This window comes from Thermobia domestica, chromosome 14 (genome assembly GCF_964235325.1).
Source record: "Thermobia domestica chromosome 14, izTheDome1.hap1.1, whole genome shotgun sequence".
NCBI classification, from domain to species: domain Eukaryota; kingdom Metazoa; phylum Arthropoda; class Insecta; order Zygentoma; family Lepismatidae; genus Thermobia; species Thermobia domestica.
The window spans coordinates 72,084,072-72,104,069 of record NC_137467.1 but is presented as its reverse complement, the minus strand read 5'-3'; the positions used below and the strand labels follow the sequence as shown (position 1 = coordinate 72,104,069).

Sequence of the window (19,998 nt, the reverse complement as noted above, 5' to 3'; positions counted from 1 at the left end):
CCATCCGTGCTTTCTGTACTGCGACGTCAACGAGTTGCTGTATGCATGTTTGAGTGGGTGTGTTTGAAATCTAAGAGGGACTTATTCTAATTGAATTCATTGCTGTTTTTGTGGTTTTTGCTTTTACGTCGCTTGTTACTGTTATCGAAATCTTTGGGCTTTTTTGAGTCATTTTGATTATTCATCGTTTGGATTTATTTCCGTTTGAGAAAAATTGTTTGCTGTAATTTCTATTGAGAAGAAAAAAAAAAAAAAGAAAGCCCAGCAGTTAACGTAATTGCGGTAAGTGAAGAAATATTATTTTTATATTTCTTTCTCTTGGGTTTTTCTTTTGGGTTGTTAAGTTCTCTGCTTTAAAGGAGTGGATTTTTCATTCTGTTTGAGGTACTATTGTCTTTGGTTTAGTTAGTTGAGTTAATTTAGCTTCCCCATTGAGTTGCTTCAATTACTGTTATTTTTGGTTAATTGGTTTAAAGATTGATTAAATTTAGCGTCCCCATTGAGTTGCTTCAATTACTGTTATTTTTTTAATTGGTTTAAAGATTGATTAAATTTAGCGGCCCCATTGAGTTGCTTCAATTACTGTTATTTTTTTAATTGGTTTAAAGATTGATTCAGTTTAGCGTCCCCATTGAGTTGCTTCAAATACTGTTATTTTTGGTTAATTGGTCTGAAGATTGATTTAATTTAGCGTCTTCATTGAGTTGCTTCAATTACTAGTATTTTTGGTTAATTGGTCTGAAAGTTGTTTTAATTTAGCGTCCCCATTGAGTTGCTTTCATTTCGACTATTTTTGCATAATTAATTGGGAGGTTAGTTGCTCTAGTTTCTCGTCTCATTTAATTTATTTCAGTTTCAGGGTTTTTGTGATTAATTAGGTTTGAAGTTCGGTTAGTTTAATTTAGTGTCACAATTAATTCTTTTCGGTTTTGAGTAATCTTGCGTTAATAGTCAATTCTGTAAAAGTTTTTTTTAGATTTAGCGTCCTTTTTTTAGTTCTTTCAGTTTTGAGTAATTTTGTCGAAGTAATTTAATTTGTGAATAGTTTTTTTTTTTTTTTTTTTTTTTTTTTATTTAGTGTCCCATTCGGATTGTTAGTTTCGAGTACTTTTGCAACGTTAGCCTTATCGTTTGAAGGTTTCTTTCATGTAAGTTGGTATATTGGATTTATTCAAGTTCGGTACTCTTGGTTTATTTGATCTAGTTGAATGAAGCTAGCTTTCAAATTAAAATTACGGAAGAATAAATTTGATTCTGTGCTTTAACGTCATTTCTTGTTGTTGAGGTTTATTTTGTATTCAATTTGGTTTTATTTAATTGTTAAATCAACCGTCTGAATTGGTTCATTAAAAATTGTTTGTTACAATTTGTAGTCCTAATTTATATTCTTTGAACTTATAATTTATCGTTTGTTTGCAATTTTCTGATTGGCGTTAGAGTAGCAAAGTTTATTCCCAGTTCACGTGAGTTTTTTGATTTGAAGTTTAGCTTAGTTCCGTAAAATCTTCGGCCAGATCTAATAGTTTTCTTGGATTATCATTGTTCTCTGAAACTATTTATTGGGAGTTAGCTCGGTTCTGAAATTGTCGGATTTCTTTTTTTTTCTGGAGTTATTTTTTTGAAACTTAATTATATTGCTTTAGGTTCTGTTTAGGGTCTTTCGCATATTATTGTTTGATTAATCTGTTATTGATAACGTTTTTTCTGAAAGTTCTCGATTTAGAAATAGCGTCCCAAGTTAAATATTTAGGTTTGAACACCACTCGCTTTAAAAAAAAAAAAAAAAAAAAAAAAAAAAAAAAAAAAAAAAAAACTCCTTGATTAACTGTAACAATTTAGTCTCCGAATTATAGCAATTAATTATTTGATTCAAATCTGTTTGGTTCATTTAATTGATTTTTGTTGAGTTTTAAAATAATTATATTTATAATCTAATTTGGTCGGTTGACTATTGGCTTACTTATAAATAATTCTATCAATTTGGAATTTGATTAGTTGTAGAAGTCTGTGATTGACGGTGTGACCAAATTAAATCATTCTATTTAATATAAGAATTTATAATAGAATTGTGAACTTTCAATATTTATTAATTCTTGGAACTGTTGTTATACTACGGATTGAATGAGATCTGAATTATATATAGGGTGATTAAAAAGTAATATTTGCTGTAATATTTTCTTCTGGGTTTAATGCAAACTGTTAAAGAAAATAAATTGTTAAATTGAATTTAGTTGATTTTGAATTAATATTTTGCTAGTGTAATTATTTAAGATCTTAATTCTTTAATTGTTAATTCTTAACTTTAGGTAATTTACTTAAGGGATATATATTTATATATACAGAGACTGACAATTTTTCAGGAGCACGGCTGTGATTCTTAAAGCACCCCACTGTATTGTAATTTGCCGAATCGTCCTTGCTTGTAATTCTTATTACAGAAGTTTTTTGTGGGATCGTTGGACGAACTAGATGGTTTTTCACTTTTAAGCGCGGGAGCGTTACATTTCGTAATGTGAAACGGAAACAAAATCTATCGGAAACAAAAATGACTGATGTATGTATGTTTGACCTACCCATTATCGTATAAATAACCAATTTTCCCTTACGTTTTACGAGATGTAAAATATCAGCACAGAAAGAAAAGCTCACAGTTCAATACCGTCCTGTTTGAAGTCAGTCCAGCTAAGATCGTTATCTATCTTTCTAAGATCCTCCTTTATATTACCCTCTTACCTTCATGTAAATTATACATCGTTGTTAAGGATTTACATAATTGTTTCAATTAGAGTATTTACGTTTTTCAGGTTTACCCACTGGACAGCATATCAATTTATCAACGAAGATAAACGATGAACTCGTGATACGTTCTTACACACCGGTTAGTAGTGATGAAGACAAAGGATATATGGATCTTGTTATTAAGGTAATTTCTGGAGATGTTTTTTTATTATGCTATATAAATACAATATGTGACTTTAAGTATGTTTGAAATCGTGATGTCACATAGTATAATCTTAAATACTTCTGGATTGAAAGTTTGTATTATTTCTGCTAATCGTTATTGATTACGTCAATAGTTTGTTAGTTGTTTGTAAGAAGTCAGGGTACGTAATTGAGGAATGCTGTTTAAGAAAAGGGTATGTTTAACCTAATGCATCGTCTTTTTATTGAATACCAATACGGTTTCTGTGAACTGTAATACCTTTTTCAGTAGAATGCAACCACTTTTCACATAACAACTGGTTGTACGTAAAAATCTCATTAATATGGAAACAATATTTTTTTTTAAAACAACATAAAGACGATGCCAGACTAAAAGGAGAGAACAACGCAATATATAAACACACATTAAAGAAACGGGACATGAGATAGATTGGGAAGGAACAAAAGGATTAGAAAGCGAAAAAAGGATTGTGATAAAAAAAAGTGGAAAGAAGCCCAGTAGATTAAGAAATGTGGGAAGGAGAAGTTGATGAATTGGTCTAGTGGATTTGTGATACATGAATTATGGGAAAAGATGATAGACAAATAGAAAGAAAGAATTGAAAGGATCAACACGACCTGTCGGAGCAGGTGTACTACCGGGAACAACAGATGGGCAATAGTGAATAGAAAATGTAAGTGACAGACACCTAATTAAGAGTTCAGTTCTTAAAAAGTTCCGTAACAGGTGCGCAAAAAGAGAAAGTGACAACATTTAATTAGAAATTTACTGTTTAGAACCAATTAAAAGTTTGTTTTGTAAAGAGAAAGTGGGCGTGTCTTGCATTTAGATTGTGTGTAAGCTGTCAAAATTATATATTCCTCTCATAATGTGTCTGAGGAAGGCTATGTTACATAGCCAAAACTGTAACACAGGTATATACTCTTAAAATATACATACTGCTTTGGTCAGTTGGAGGTTTTTTTTAGCAATATTTTTTCTTAAGACGACAGTGACTCTCCAAGTCTATATCGTATTTAACTGCATACAATGTTTTACTAGTATACTGGAGCTGCCAGGTCTTGGATTTTTATTTTTCCCGTAAATGATTTATTCAATTTCTTTTCTTTTTTCAATAAATAAAAGAAATGGTGGGCCTGGATACTTTAAAAATGTTTTCATGGCTTTGCGGAAAACATATTTTTTAATTAGAGGAGCTGATTTCTCACACACTGTTAACTGAATTTCGTTACGTTCTGCAATGATTTTTTGAACGTATATGGAAGGAAGTGAGATTCTAAAAGATTCGAAGTTTTCATTAAAATACAATTAAAACCCAGTATAGAGATGTGTGTAATATTATATACTTACTGAGTTGGATTAGAGTTTAGCGTCCCTTTCAGCACCGAGGCTATATTAGACGAGGACTTACAGCTTAACGTGGGATCCGAAAGACATTAGATCTCACTGGAGATTGGAAATTAATGAAACTCCTTCACTTTCCAATTAAAACTATTCTAGGACTTTGTGGTGGACAAACACCGTGCTCGTGGGTTTTCTCGGGGTTCTCCTGTTTCCTCCCACTTTCTTCATTCAACAATTTCATTCATTTCTCATAATCACCGTTTTCTTTAACCTAACTGGCATAACCGTGGGACGTAAAACTTAAAGATTTATAAAACTATTCTACGGTACTATGTGAAATCATGTATGTGTTTGTTGTATATAAAGTTTGAATACCACGTATCTTCCGTTTTCCTCGTAAAAATCGTAAAATCTTTCTTTCTCTGAAGAATCTGGCGTCCTTAAATGTGGACGAAGAAAGAGCAATTTTTAACGAATTTTTATTACTGTTCAGAAGATCGGTACAGTTATTCTGTAAGTGGAAATGATTGATTTATATTGAGTTAAATAGTGCATTTTTACGTCATTTATAAATAAATCGGAAATAGAAATATTGTATAGAAGTCATTATCTATAGATAGCTTCTGTTATTTGTTTAAGTACTTGAATACTTATGTTATTATAATTAACTTATTGCCACTGAAGTACTACCCTAGTATTGATTAGCCAAACTTCTAACCAACTACCTCTATGGCCTATGGAACCTGGCGGTCCAATGCCATGTTCACAAAAGCTTTCCATTGATTTATGTCCTTAGCCACTGGGTCCAATTTCTATTTTGTATTCCTATTTCTGCGAGATCCATCTTAATATTGTCCTTCCATCTGCGCCTAGGTCTTCCTAATGGACGTTATGCGATAGGATTTCCAGTTAAAACTTTGACAGTGTCCTTACTTTCTTCCATTCTGGCTACGTGACCTGCCTACCTGAACCTCCTAGACTTGATAATCCTAACGATGTTTGAAAACGGTTGGAGTTACTCGTCATGAAGTTTTCGCCATTCACCATTCCCGTTCCTCTTGGATCCGAATTCCTACAGAAATACATCCAGCCAAACTTCTACAGAAATTTAAGCTTAAAAACATCCTGAAAAAAGGCAAATCGAGAATTTTGCCAGAAATACGGATGAGAATTTAAAGGAAAATTGATTATCACAGGAACGCATCGCGGTTTGATATTGTGTTACACTTTTTACATTCATATGTCAACACCTTCATTTTAATTACGAAATTATGGTCTCTAACATGCTAAACGTGCAAAATATTGTTCACTTGAGTATGAGGTTTTCTTCCTTCTAATACATGAACTGAAAAATCTCGCTTAACTTTTGGAACTTCGTCGTGACCCTATGATTAGCGTACATACTTTTGGTGCAACGTGCAGGAGACCTGAGGTCGGGAGCGCGTGTAGTTCCGAGTCCCACGTTAAGCTGTAGGTCCATATCTCATATAGCCTCGATGCTGGAAGGAGCATTAAACTCCAGTCCAGTCATTCCTACCAACAAGCGAGTATCTTTTATTTACAGTTAGTGTATCGAAAGGAAGAAAACTTGAACTAGGGTAAATAATTTTTTGCATGTCCAACAACATAGTGACAATAATTTTGTAACTGGAAAAAAAGGTGCTCATATACGAGTTTGCTATCTCGTAGGAAGTATTTGTACGAAGATACGAAAAGGAAGAAGGTAATAGAGTGTATTGAAATCATATTAGCACCATATGGAAAGACGACGCATTGGCAAGCATCCCTTTTCTTAGAAAGAGTAATTTACATTCCATTTCTCACGCATTTATTTTATTTATACAGGGTGTTTCAAAACAACACCGACAATGTTTGGGAGGTGATTACTGACACCAAGATAAGACAAAAAGTATAGACCAATCTTTGTGCACGAATGCTTCCTTTCGGAGTTATAGGCTGCCGAAAACATGAAAAAAATGAACTTTAAATGCCCATACCTCCAATACTATGGAACCTACCGTGGTCGGGTCAAGACTTCACTGGGGAACTAATATATGCGCTATCCAGAAATACATGTTTCAGAATCATAAGGTATTCACACAACAATTTTTATAGAGGGAGTTTCGCTACGAGCATATAATTTGAAGTACTCAGAGAAAGAAACGTATAGTTATTAAATAATTCATTTTGTTCTGGTCAGAAAAATGTGTTTTAAAATGTTATTGTGATTATCCAGAACTATGGAGTATATTTATTATGTAGAAGTAATGAGGCATATTGTACAGCTCTGAATGCAAAAAGTGGAACTGTCTTCCACAGACTAAGTCCGAAAAATTAACTCTAGATCCTTAGAATGTTTATACTGTTAGGAAAGCATTGGAAGGGCATAGTGCATCACAAGCTGCTGTCTGGGCAGAACGATAGATTCGGATTTGTACTATAGACAATTAGCTTGAGTGTACCCAGCAAATCAAAAGAAACGGCCGGAACTGCTCAACAGTAAGGGGTGTTGTATACCACGCTGACAACAACTACGCCATACAGCATACATCTTTAACGACCCGTCAAAAATTGACAGAACTTTCTTTGGCTGCGAGGTTTTAATGCACCCATCGTATAATCCGAACTTGGCACCGTCATATCATTTGCTTCCGTCTCTGCAGAACTCCTTGAATTGTGTTAAGTGAGTTTCAAAAGGGGCCGCTGAAAATCGCATTTTTTTTTTAAACTGGCAACCACAGAAGTTCTATAGCGACGGAATTATGGTGTTGCCGGTGAAAATGGCAGAAAGTAATCGAACAAAATTATTCATATGTGGTTTCATAATGTCATTTTCGAATCACAATAAATCTATTCCTAATTCTAACCTTCAGTTGCTCAATAATTTTTAGACAACCTGATAATATATTTGCAAACTAGCAATGATTGTTCTCCATCATTGCGAAGTCTGAAATTTAACATTTCTCATGGATGTCTGTGCCTTGTATGAACATTCAACTTTTTGGTTATAACGTATTAGGGCTATATTTATTTATTTATTTATTTTTCATTACTCCTTTCAGGTGTACTTTAAGGGAGTACATCCAAAATACCCGGATGGAGGTAAAATGAGTCAATACTTGGAGAGTATGAAGGTTGGTGACACTATAGACGTAAGAGGACCTTCTGGACGTTTGATATATAAAGGACGTGGACAGTTTGCTATTAGAGCTACCAAGAAGTCCCCAGAAGAAATAGTGAATGTTAAGAAGGTTGCTATGATTGCAGGTAAATTATTATACTTTTTTTAAAATGGTGTAGGTTTGAATCTGAGGATGAAGTAAGTAATTAAGACAAAGCAGAAGTGGATACAGCTGATATGAATTAAAAGTTTCGATTTAACGTGGGCCATAAACACTTTTTATCATATACAAGATGTGATCGAAAAGTACAGTGAATATAGTTGCACACAGGTATCTATCGGTGTGGTATCCACTTCAACTAGTAAGCCCGGTAGCCTTAACCTTTAATATAGTCAGTGTCGAGTTTGAACGAGTTGTGACATGTTAGTTGGCTTCCAGAGGCAGATGAATGAGGATTTGTTAAAGAGTGGTTGTCGCGCGCCAACATTAAGTTTTGTTCTAAGCTGCAAAAAAAGTGCCAAAGAAGCTTATGATATGTCAAAATCAGTGTGTTGCGATGAAGCGGCGGTATTGAAAACTGTTTACAAATGTTACGAGCGAGTCTAAAGCTGCAAGGGGTCGGTTGAAAACGAGCAACGAGCGAAACGTCCTTTGACGTCAAACGAAAACGCGAAAAAAATAGCACAAATGATTTGTTCAAACAGGCGAATGACTATTCAAGAGATTTCCGAAGAACTAAGCATCTCGTATGAGTCCGTGAAAGCATTTGAACCGCTGCACAGTCTTAAATTTCAGCAATCTAGATGAAAAAAAAAAAAAAAAAATCAATTTTAGTAACGAATAGCCTAGTCGACTTTCAAGTGTTAAATATGGTAGTTATGACACTAAAAGAAGCTTTAGCAGGGGTTTGCAGTTGAATACAAAATGAAGAATGCAATATGCTAACTACATACGTACATTGAAAATGATGGTGAATTAGATGCTTGTGGGACCCTAAAGTACCTCAATCATAAGAGACTGTTGAAAACAAAAACAAGTACGAAATACAAAAGGAACAAAAATATCTAACTGACAAAAGTAGGTACTAACAGTATTATTCAGAATCGCTAAAGTCACTTTCCTCATCTGGTCTATCTTTGGAGAGGAATTGTCTCGTACTGGAAGCGTGTTCTCAATTTCTAATAACTTGTATTTCTTGGCTCATCTTCCTGTGATTTGTATGTGGGGAACTTCGTAGACTTGCTATATATGCAACTAAGGTGATAAGGAGTCGATTGAGTAAGTCGGTATTTGTATCCACTCTAGAAGTTTCTCACGTAAACCTCTATTTCTTGCTTCTTGGGCCTCTTCAGGAAATTGTCCTATAGGCAATATACATATCGCAAGTATCTCTCTTCCGTGCAATAATATTTTATGCAGGCTCACAGGGATTGGATACCAGGTGTATTTTTGGAGGTATAGGTACATGATGTCTTTTGAAAATCGTTGAAATTCATCTTAATTAATTTTCCTATCACAATTTATGCACTCCAGTATAGTGCCTAAACGCTTAATTAACTCAAGATTCACTCCAGTGATTTTTGCAGCCTGCCCGGGATTCCTGAAAAAATGTTGTTATCGTTTGTGTTGCCACTTTGTTGCCTAGGCATATCAACCAAAAGGCCTAGTTCCTTTCTTAGCTTCTCCTGAACTTCTTTCTTCTTCATGACAATTTTGTTCTTATTTTCAGAATCCCTTGCTTGCCATGCTTTAATATCTAGCCGGTAAGATATATGGAGAATGCATTCGAAGAGTCTAATCCAAGCATGAAGAGGTGATATACCGAGTGAAAGGAATTCGGTTCGTACTTCTTTTCTTGTGATCCCATACAACTTATTCATTTCACTGGGTTTGGCCCCTCATAGGTAACACGTTTGAGTGGAAGACATGCGGACACATCATTACGCATTTTTCCATCCATCATGCAGAAAACCAAATTTGGCTTTACGATTACTTCCGAAAAATTAAGAGTGATTTTCGTGTCGATCAGTATATATGTTTGCTGTTTGATCTTATCAACTTCTGGGATAACTAAGTTAGCCGATTCATGTGCAAAAATAAATTTAATAGGGGTAGTACTTAGTAAAAGGCATGGCAGGATTTTGCCAGAGGATGGTGTCAGAGTCGTTTGTACCATCACACATGTGCAAGGAAACCATAGAAATGCTAAACAGACTTGCATCACTGAATGTTCTTCAGAGAACTTCTGTTCGTACTGACTATGGTCTGATGCGCATACTTGATGAGCATTAGAAAATCAGAAATGGTAGATAGATGTAATTTCTCACTGACCTCTTCAGTTTGACACACGAGAGAAAACATGTGATCGATAAACGATTATAGAGGTATTTCCCCTGAAATTTCCGTAGAAGACATTATTAGTAATAATGTCTTCTGGATAGCACAGGTGCTTCGCATCCTTAACTCTATGATAGGGGGGATGTAATTTAGAACTCACCTTTTCGGCTTGCTCGCTAATTCATCGATACTGATGACTAGATAAATTAATATCCACCATTAAGGCGATCACTGTTCTGATGTTAACGACACTGGCTTTTTAAGCAAGGATACTCGAGCTTTCTTAATTGTTGTTTCTCTATTCAAAGATGCAGTGGAGAGTTCTTTGACAATAGCCGCAAAATCGCGTTTGCCTTCTTTTTTAATTATACTGCAATAGCGGTACTAAGTTCTTCAGTGGATGACTATAGAAGATGTTTTACTTTAATCGTTTTAGCCTTAGGATCACACACAGAAAAAGGTTTTCTTGGCCGACCAGGTCCTACCGTGGACGTTCGTGATGTGCTAGGAACACTGTTAACAATGTCATCGGAAATTGTGACGTACCCATCAAGCCAACGGGAATGGCATTGGAGAAAACATTGTCTATGTCTTCGTACCTTCTCCCATTTGATTCTGATTTGCTGACAAAAGTTCTTTTATAGTGTTTAGATAAGTATTATCACTTTTAATATCCACTTTATTACCTATTTCGTGCAAGACATGAATAATAACATTGTCAAGTGTAAAATTGTCCTTTGAACTTGGAACTCAGATTTCAAACAGTTTCACTCGGGAAAGCTAAAATGTCATTCTGGAAGAAACAAACGAAAACAAACAAGTTCACAGACATTTGCAAGATCTCTTTCGATATATAGAATCACAAATGTCCTAGCTATAATATTAGCACAAACACACCGCTGAATTCGAATAAATTAAAAATACTTCCTTCGCAAAATAACCGTTATGACTTATTACATTACATACAAAATGTACCTTTTTGACGAACCTTAGCGGGCCGACAACTTCAACTTCTGTTCATCTAAACACAGACCACTAGTGTCACAGATTTACATAACAACTCTTTAGGGTTTTAACAGTTAACAGAGAAAGAACACAGGTAAAGCAAACTCGTAGCTCTAATTAGATGCGGTTGCAGCTGCCTGGAGCACGAACATGTTAGTGCATGTTTGGCGTGCTTCTAGTACTTCATCTGGTGGACATTCGGCGAACTAACATCGTTTTCTTGAGCATTGGACATCCTAGAAACGAAATATATAGCCCACCAGGAGTTCTCGTTAAGTAGATATTTTGAATTTTTTTCCACCTAGATTCTGAAATTTCAGACTGTGCGCCGATTAAATGGACAGATGGCTTCCTTCTTCACCACAAAAACTGTGCCATATCTTCCTTTTGATCCGCGAGTTTTTGGCCAAAAAAAATATTCTTATCTGTCCACATTCGCTGTGGTCTCCAGATATAGCTCCATGCTCTGGCTCTTTCCAAAAATTAAAACTGTGCTTAAAGAAAAACTTTTTGACACTATTCCTGACATTGAGAAGTCGAGGACAGAGCAGCTGAACGTTCTTCGAAAAGAAGCCTTCCAGATATGCTTCCAATCATGGATTCAACGTTGGGATAAGTGCATTGCTAGTCGAGAACAGTACTTCAAATCAGCTTAAATCAAATTCCATGTAAGCTTATTAGCCTACTTTGTTTCTAATAAAATTATTCACCGTATTTTTTGATCACACCTCGTAACTCTAGTATATGAAGATTTTTTTTTGTGTGTGTGTGTGGAAAAATTGTATAATAGTTAATTGTAAACGACAAATACGTGAATGCTAATGCACTAATGGAAGCTTTATGGGTATATTAAGGTTTATAATTTATTATAATAGTCTTCGATTTGCTTATGGCGTTCTCTGTTATTGATATAGTAAATTACAACTTTTAAATTAAACTCTGCACGAGGGCAATTAGACAAGTCGCATGCACCCGTTTTTCACTATTATTTTTGGATTAAAAGACCTAATATATTTCAATTAAAAATTTTCTTGTAGGCCTTATATCTGGAGAATTACAATTAGTGTAGTCAAACCCAAACTATAAGTTAACTCAGTATGATGTGTTTATGCCGTAGAAAATACGAAAACTCGATTTAGGAGCCTTTCAAAAATTTTGTGGCCCCTGATTCAAAAATGATCCATTATATTTCAATCAAAAATTTTCTTGTAAGCCTTATATGTGGAGAACTACATATAGTGTAACCAAACCCAAAGAATCACTTAACTCAGTATGATGTGCTTATTACGTAAGAAAAAATACGAAGACTCGATTTAGGGGCTGTTCAAAAATTTTGTGGCCCCTAATCCAAAAACTAATTATTGGGCAACAACAATTTTCTTGTAAGCCTTATATCTGGAGAACTACATATAGTGTAGCCAAACCCCAAACTTTCACTTAATTCAGTATGATGTGCTTATTCCGTAAAAAAAATATGAAAAGTCGATTTAGGGGCTGTTCAAAAATTTTGTGGCCCCTAATCCAAAAACTAATTATTGGGCAACAACAATTTTCTTGTAAGCCTTATATCTGGAGAACTACATATAGTGTAGCCAAACCCCAAACTTTCACTTAATTCAGTATGATGTGCTTATTCCGTAAAAAAAATATGAAAAGTCGATTTAGGGGCTGTTCAAAAATTTTGTGGCCCCTGATCCAGAAACTAATTATTGACCAACATCACAATCTTGTGATCCATTTTTTGGTTGATTTCTGTAATTCTTGTTTGTTATACATTACAGCGTGTTGATAATATTAGCCGCAGTTATTTTAATGAAAGTTAAGTCGTCTTTATGCGTACTTATGGAAAATGAACATTTATGGTGGGCGATTCAACACGTGATTTTAATACAACTTCGCATTGTAACACTACATACTTAATTAAAAATGACCATGTTCTTTTGTGGCTTTCTAGGTGGCACTGGCATTACTCCAATGCTACAACTCATCAGACATGTTCAGAGAGATCCAAAGGATGACACAAAATTTGCCTTGTTGTTTGCGAACCAAACAGAAGAAGACATATTACTTAGAAGTGAATTGGAAGAAGTGCAACAAAAACATCCCGATCAGTTTAAGTTGTGGTATACTATAGATCGACCTACAGAAGGTAAGCAGTTATATACTATATCGATGTATAGTAATATCTGTTCGCTGGAGGGGCCGCGGTGGCTCAGTGGCAGAGCGTTCACCTCTGGCGCATGGAGTCCCGGATTCAAACCCTGCTCCCGCCAAGTGAACTTTATGGTGGACAAACACCGTGTGCGTGGGTTTCCTCGGTTTCTTCCCACTTCCTTCATTTCACCATTTCACTCATTTCTCATTATCACCGTCTCCTTTAGCCTAGCCAGCAGGGTGGATTGATTTAAATCAGTCTGATTTAAATCACGATTTAAATCAAGATTTAAATCACTTGATTTTTAAAATAAAAATCGTTGATTTAAATCGAATTCCGAAATAAATTAATTTAAAGTGAAAATAAGTAAAATCCCGTTTCTGTTTTGTTATTTCGATTATGGAAATTAATAATCAAAATACAATGAGACTCAAATGTACAGCATAGTATGAAAACAAATGTCATGCAGAGGATGATTAGGGAAAATCCCGTTTGAAACAAGTAATGGAGCAACCCTGCTTTCTTCTTTTCGTAACATTGGGTTTGGGTTTTAAGATTGTTAACTATTTCAACGGGGAAATCACTATCTACATTTAAGTAGAAAATTCTTTTTTGTGCGTGTCTGTTTGTTTGTTCCTAGATAATGGGGCGTATTTAGAGGGGGCCTATCCCCCCTTTTTTTTAAGAACTAGCTTGCCGCATGAAATACATAAATTTTGCCTCAAGTTATGAGTTTTTAAAAATAGGCCCCTGCCAAATATAAGTAACTTTTGTGAAAAAAAAAAGTGTCATTTTGATAAACGTTGCTGTGCTTTTTCTTTATGCTTAACCTTTTAAATTATATCACCTATTTTTAGGTGATATGGTAGAATCTTCATTATTCGATTAAAAAAGTACCAATAAGGCTTTTTACTTCGTTTTCTTAAAGACTGGAGGCATTCTAGAACACGTTACATATGCTTTCACGCCTTTCTGCGTTGAGGCATGGTGTGTGATGATGTCATAAATTTAAAAAGATGATATTTTTTGTTATGCGTATTATTATTATTATTTGGCGGGTTACATTTTGCATTCAGAAGACTGAAATTTTGCACACTCGTTCAGTGCACCCCTTAATAATTTTCAGATGTTTTCAGATCTCTGTGTGGAAACAGCGGGATGCAGAGGGACAAAAATGTTTAAAAAAGAATATTTTTAACAAAACATATCTCTTTTCGTGATTTTCCCGCCTCAGATGGAGACATATGAATGGTACCGTTTCAAAGGCTGTTTTATTCTGAAGAAAATGATGTACGTACTATGCTCCTAGGATAAATAGGGATGTCTGGAAACTGTTATCTGAGATCCTGTTTTATAGGGAAATCTGGAGTATTTGGGGAATATTATTTTTCGCGGGCTTACTTTTGCACTACAAGATTGAAATTTTGTACATTTACTCAGTGTACCCCTCAGTAGTTTTCAGATTTGTTTCAGATCTCTGCCTTAAAACAGGGGGAGGGGTCCACTGAGGTAAAAATTAAAATATATATATATATATTTAACAGAAAATTCCTTTTTTCGTGATTTACCAGCCCCAAATACATGATGGAGACATTTGAAGGGTACCGTTTGAAAATTTGTTTTATTCTGAAGAGAATAATGTACAAATCATGATCCTAGGATAAATAAGGATGTCTGAGGAAATTTTTATATTACATCCGGGTCATCTGGGACATTGTGGAAATGTTCTTAGCTCATTGTTAAATAATTTCCTCACCCTTACTACTCAAGAAAGAAGCTTGAAATTGTGTACACACATTTAGTACACCCCTTAGTATTTCCCAGTTGATTTTGAGATCTGTGCGTTAACACAGGGAAATCCAGAGGGGATCAAAATTAAAAAAAAAAGTTTAAAATATGCCGATTATTCTAAAAATTCCCCGCTTCAGGGACATGATAGAGAATTGTGAATGTTACCGTTTCAAAAGCTGTTCTATTCTTAAGAGAGTGATGTATGTACGAGGGTTGGCTGATTTAAACCATTGTTTAAAAAAAAAACTAAAAATGTAAGTAAAAGTGTAACTATTCGTAAAATCTTGATGAACACACACATGTGGGTTATCACGTTTCACTCCCCTATATTATTCGTACTATATTCAGACCTAAATTCCCCATTCTTTATTCAAAGAGATTATATTACAAAAGCAACCTTTTTATGTAACTTTATGGATGTTTCTTTTGTGATTTTTTTTATAGTTTATTATTATTGTTATGAACCAAAGGAAAATTGTAAACATTGTTTCGTTTTAATAATGTTTACTATTGATAAAATACATCGAAATGACGTACTTCTTGGGGGGGAGGGGGTCATACAAACCCCACGAGAGGCAATTATTGAAATAACAAGAATCTTTGGTAACTATTTATGTATAAATGGGTCAGAGCCAAAGTGGACTCAAATAATTCGTATCTTTATTTACTTTTCCTACTGATATGCAAAGTAAGTCGTTATATTTCTTTAACTTGGACTAATAAAAGTCGTAATGAACTCTTGGACTAAATTAGTTCTTCTGTACTCTGTAGTACTTTGAAATTGTCCATATCTGTATAATGGATCCACTTGTGCAATTGTTTATCTTTTTCTCCTTCTGTATTAATGACTCTTGATTATATTAACAAATATGTAAAGATAAGTCAACGTATTTTTACCAGGAGTCCTTCGTGAGTGAGTCGGTAGATGTATCGCATTTTTGGCCAATTAGTCCGGTTTCGAGTTCAAATGGAGGAAAATTTCTCTTGGATGTAAGCCGAAGCGGTTTGGATTCCGCTTTAAGCTTATGTGACCCCTTCCAGCATAACCCGGTTGTTGCATACTAACACTAAGGCGAAACAAGCTTACTTCTGTCCATATGTGATATAAATACATAGAGCAAATTATTTAAACCAAAAAAAACCTGGTTTAAACCAAAAAAGCCTGGATTTTGGTTTTTTCAATAAAAACCATGGTTTTTGCCAACCCTGGTATGTATCGTCATCCGCAAAAAAAAGTTCGCATATACTGTAACTTCCACATTTTCATTAATAACTCGCTCTTCTGACTATATTATCGCTTCTTTGTGCTTTCCTTAACAAAGCAGTGTAATAATGCATAATTATTTATTATTTTAGAGAAAAAATAAAGCAAAATAAGAAAATTATAAGCAAAAAACCTTTAATCTTATGAAACCTTAGTGTGTCAAATAATTACACGAAGAATATCCCGTGGGAAAAAAAGAGGGAAAATGACACAGGTATTAGGAAACATTCACTAACATGTGAAGCTATTGAACAGAAACATGAACTGAAGAGTCAACTACGTATTTCTGCGTTTAATATGCAATTCACACTTCATGCACAGTTCCAATATGCAAAATCAGTCAATATCTTCAGTTGAAATTACTGATATAGGGAGAAAATGACTATTTAAAACTTCAGGTGTGAACGTGCGCTTGGAGTGATATCTGAGCATTACTACAACATACTTTTTCATGAATTGTCTCGGTGGTCAAGCGCGTTTAGTAGTGTTCTTGAAAGTCTAGCATCGGAGGGCGGCAGTTCGAATCTGCCTCACGGCAGTTTTGATTTTTTTCAACATATGGAAACATTTCTTTAAATATAAAGTTCTGCTTTGAAGTGCTTAAAAAAAAAATCAGATGAACTATCACGTTTCAAAGCCTGTTACATTTGTTCACCCTGTCATCATTTATATACGAAGACGCTAAAATGAGGAACGTTAACATTGTTATAATGGGAACAACTTTCTGATTTGAATACCAACCTTAAATCACACGTCCAAAATGAAAATTATTCATGTTCTGATACCTATTGTAATATACAGGTGTGTATATATAGAGAAAGAAAGAGAGAGAGAGAAAGTATAAGAGAGAGATAGAAAACAATATATGCTGTTATTTTAATTACAACGTAAAAAGTTATTGGAATTCATAATCTGGATTTTTACAAAGGGATTTCAACGCTTGAAGCGACTTAATATTCATAAAGCATCTTTTTCTTGAAGTGTCGCAAATAGTCCGATGCTTTGTAATATGTGCCAAAGAAATAAATGCATGTTTTTAACAGGATAGTATCGTCTACCTTTTGCTTCAATTGATGGTATAAAATAATGTTGAGTTGATTTTAACATCCCTTTCAGCATCGAGGCTATATGAGACGTTTACCTACTGATTAGCGTGAAATCCGAACCACATGAGCTCACACCGGGAATCGAACCGGGTCTCTTACGTCAAAGGTTCGTATGCTAACCGCTTAGCTACGAAGGAACTCGGTATGAAACTAGAATAGCACACATTACCCCATATTATTTCACCGAAAGATTTCTGTTTTATGATCAGTTAAAATAGTATTTCTGGACACCATAGCAAAAAATGTATTTGCTTTTTCAAGTAGTGTACGAAAAATACAAAGAATAAACACAGTAGAAACGAAACCAAGAAATGAATTCAAAGTTAAGTGCTTTGCCTCTCTCGAATAAATCACTCAATGCATTACTCGTGCATTTCCAGTAGAATTATTAAAACGCTCTGGCTTTATAACTTGGCTGTGTGGTCTAGTGGCTGGCATGTGTGTCTGTGGTGTACAGGGTACCGGGTTTGATTCCCGGTGGGAGAACTTTTGGAATTTTAAATGTTCTCGACGTGTCTGTGTTTGTGTTCCTATCATTCAAGGTTACTGTAAAACGTGTATAACCGAGTAGGAAATATACAGAAAGTACTGATAAGGGAAAAGTAGACTTTGGTAAGTGAACTTCGGGGCCGCCTTTCGCGACGTAAATTAAGAAGAAAATAAGTGGGTTTAGCGAGGCGCTTGAAATTACAGTAATGATTGACGGTTCGGTTCCCAGTCCGGTTTTCTTTCAATATAAGGATATTTTATTTTTTCTAAATACAACGTTACATTTTAAACGAATTGGTTATAAAAACAAAATCAGATAAACTGTCAGCTTTCAAACCTCTGTCACTTTTATTCACCATCTGTTTGTATACGAAGACGACGCTATGGAAATGCTAGCACTACCAAAGTTCAAATAGATTTCTAAGTTAATATCAAATTGAAAACACACGCCCAAAATGAGAATATATGTTTCTGCTTTATATGTATAGTTCAATTATACCAAACAAAATCCGCTATCCCCATTCCCTTTGGCGGTAGGGGTAACTTTAAAATTTTAAAGTGGGACCCCCATTTCTTATTGGACATTTCGATTCTCCAGAGAAAACTGACTGATTTCACTCAGAATTGAAAACAATTCCTTCAAGGATGGCACTTTAATCGATACGGGAAAAGGAGGGGGTCATATGAAAACGTTATGAAAAACGTTGCTACTGAGGAATTGATCTCTAAAATTCCATTAAAAAAGTCAGTTCTATAGTGTGGCTGAGTACTGGTTAAAGTAATGGCTGACCTTTGGTTTTCATAGGCCGACTACTGTTTTTTTCAGGGTTTCTGGTATTTCCTTTTTCCTGTGTAATTATTTATAAAAGATTTCCTATGCGAGCTACACAAACGTAAAATTTAAACACTGTTCTTTCTAATGACATATGCAGTAAAAGTTATTAGTAAAAAATGATTTTTTTTTTATACTTTAACAAAGTTGAAAATCTCCTTAAATGGTCGACTACTGGCACATTTACCCAATTACTTGAGATGCAAACTATAGTTGCAATTTTTTGAAGGAATGTTGCCTAACTGGAAAGTAGAACTTTACATATTGTTTTGTCTGTGAAACATATGCTTGTTTAGCTTTATTTGAAAGTGTTAATTTTGCCAAAAATATTGAACGTTGGAAAACCGCAATAGCATTTCCTTATACGGGCCAAAAAAAAGAGAGCTGATATTTCTAAAGGAGGCAATCATAATAAAAACGGATAGGAGATAAACATAAATCGAAAATGTTATGTTTAAAACATTTTCATTGATTTTGTCTTCTGCCTCAGGCACTGACAAGGTCAGACAAATATTGTCTATTACGTTTAAAATTGCCTAAAGGAAAGTTGAACAGAATACCACAGATCTTATCACTCAGTAATCAGTTGTGAAGTGCTCCCTTGTAGTCAAACAAGCATGTCCAGAAGGCTCCAGGCAGTCATCGATGTAGAAGGTCATTGGACCTCCTATTAGACACTTATATATAAACAGCCCTTTTGAGGGCTACGTATTCCCTTCCATTCTTTTTTTTTTTTTTTTTTTTGAATGCCAATGAAAATGTATCTACGTCACTTTCAATGAAAATTAAAAAAAAAACCCAACATAATAGCAGTGGACAAGACTCGATCGTGCGAACTGGTGTATTGTAATCTCTCACTTATCCCCTGAGCTACGAAGTAACACGTAGATTTTTTTTTTTTTTTGAAAAATATATTAGTAGTTCATAACAACACACTCTCTTTTTATGTAATTCATGTGCCCCTTGCTGCTATCGATGGCGTGAAAACAAAATGCTACACATTACCCCATATCATTTCACCAGTAGATTGCTGTTTTCTGATCAGTTAAAACAGGATTCCTGGATATCTAAGCGAAAAATGTATTTCTTTTTCATGTATTCTACGAAAAACCTAAAGAGTAAACAAAATCGAGTCAAGCAACTTTCTCAAACAAACCACTCAATGTATCAGTGTCATTGCAAACAACGTCTCGCTGAGGTAATGAATAACAACATGTAGTAAAGATCATGGGGTCTTCAGATCAAATACAGCTTGTCATATGGTTTTGTTTTCTTCAGCACAATAGAATTTTTTAAAAAATTATCCAGTCATGTGAGAAAAACAAATTTTGCAGAAATATAACATTTCGTTTTGAGAGGCGTATTAGCACGAAGAAATAGTTTTATTTCTTGCAATCCAAACCGTGAAGAATGAGCTAATGAATAGCGTTTATGGGTCTTTCGATAAGCACCATCCAGTGTGTTGTCGTCGGCAACGTTACGTTTTTTCTTTTCTTTTTTTCTCGTTTTCGCGCATCACATTCTGTTTTTCAATGACTTCTAATGCTAAATTTTAATCCGCTGTTACTTCGTTCGTCGTTTTCACTTCCACCTACAATATTAGATTTAG

General features: G+C 34.6%; 1 protein-coding gene across 2 annotated transcripts in view; it reads left to right on the top strand.

The window, feature by feature from the left end:
• LOC145669719 (NADH-cytochrome b5 reductase 3) overlaps positions 1 to 19,998 on the top strand; it is a 57,761-nt gene that overhangs the window by 23,794 nt on the left and 13,969 nt on the right. For both annotated transcript variants that reach the window (XM_081738034.1, XM_081738035.1), the window contains 3 exons: positions 2,805 to 2,923; positions 7,351 to 7,555; positions 12,707 to 12,901. In XM_081738034.1, the coding sequence (XP_081594160.1) occupies positions 2,805 to 2,923; positions 7,351 to 7,555; positions 12,707 to 12,901 (519 nt within the window). The remainder of the gene's footprint in view (positions 1 to 2,804; positions 2,924 to 7,350; positions 7,556 to 12,706; positions 12,902 to 19,998) is intronic.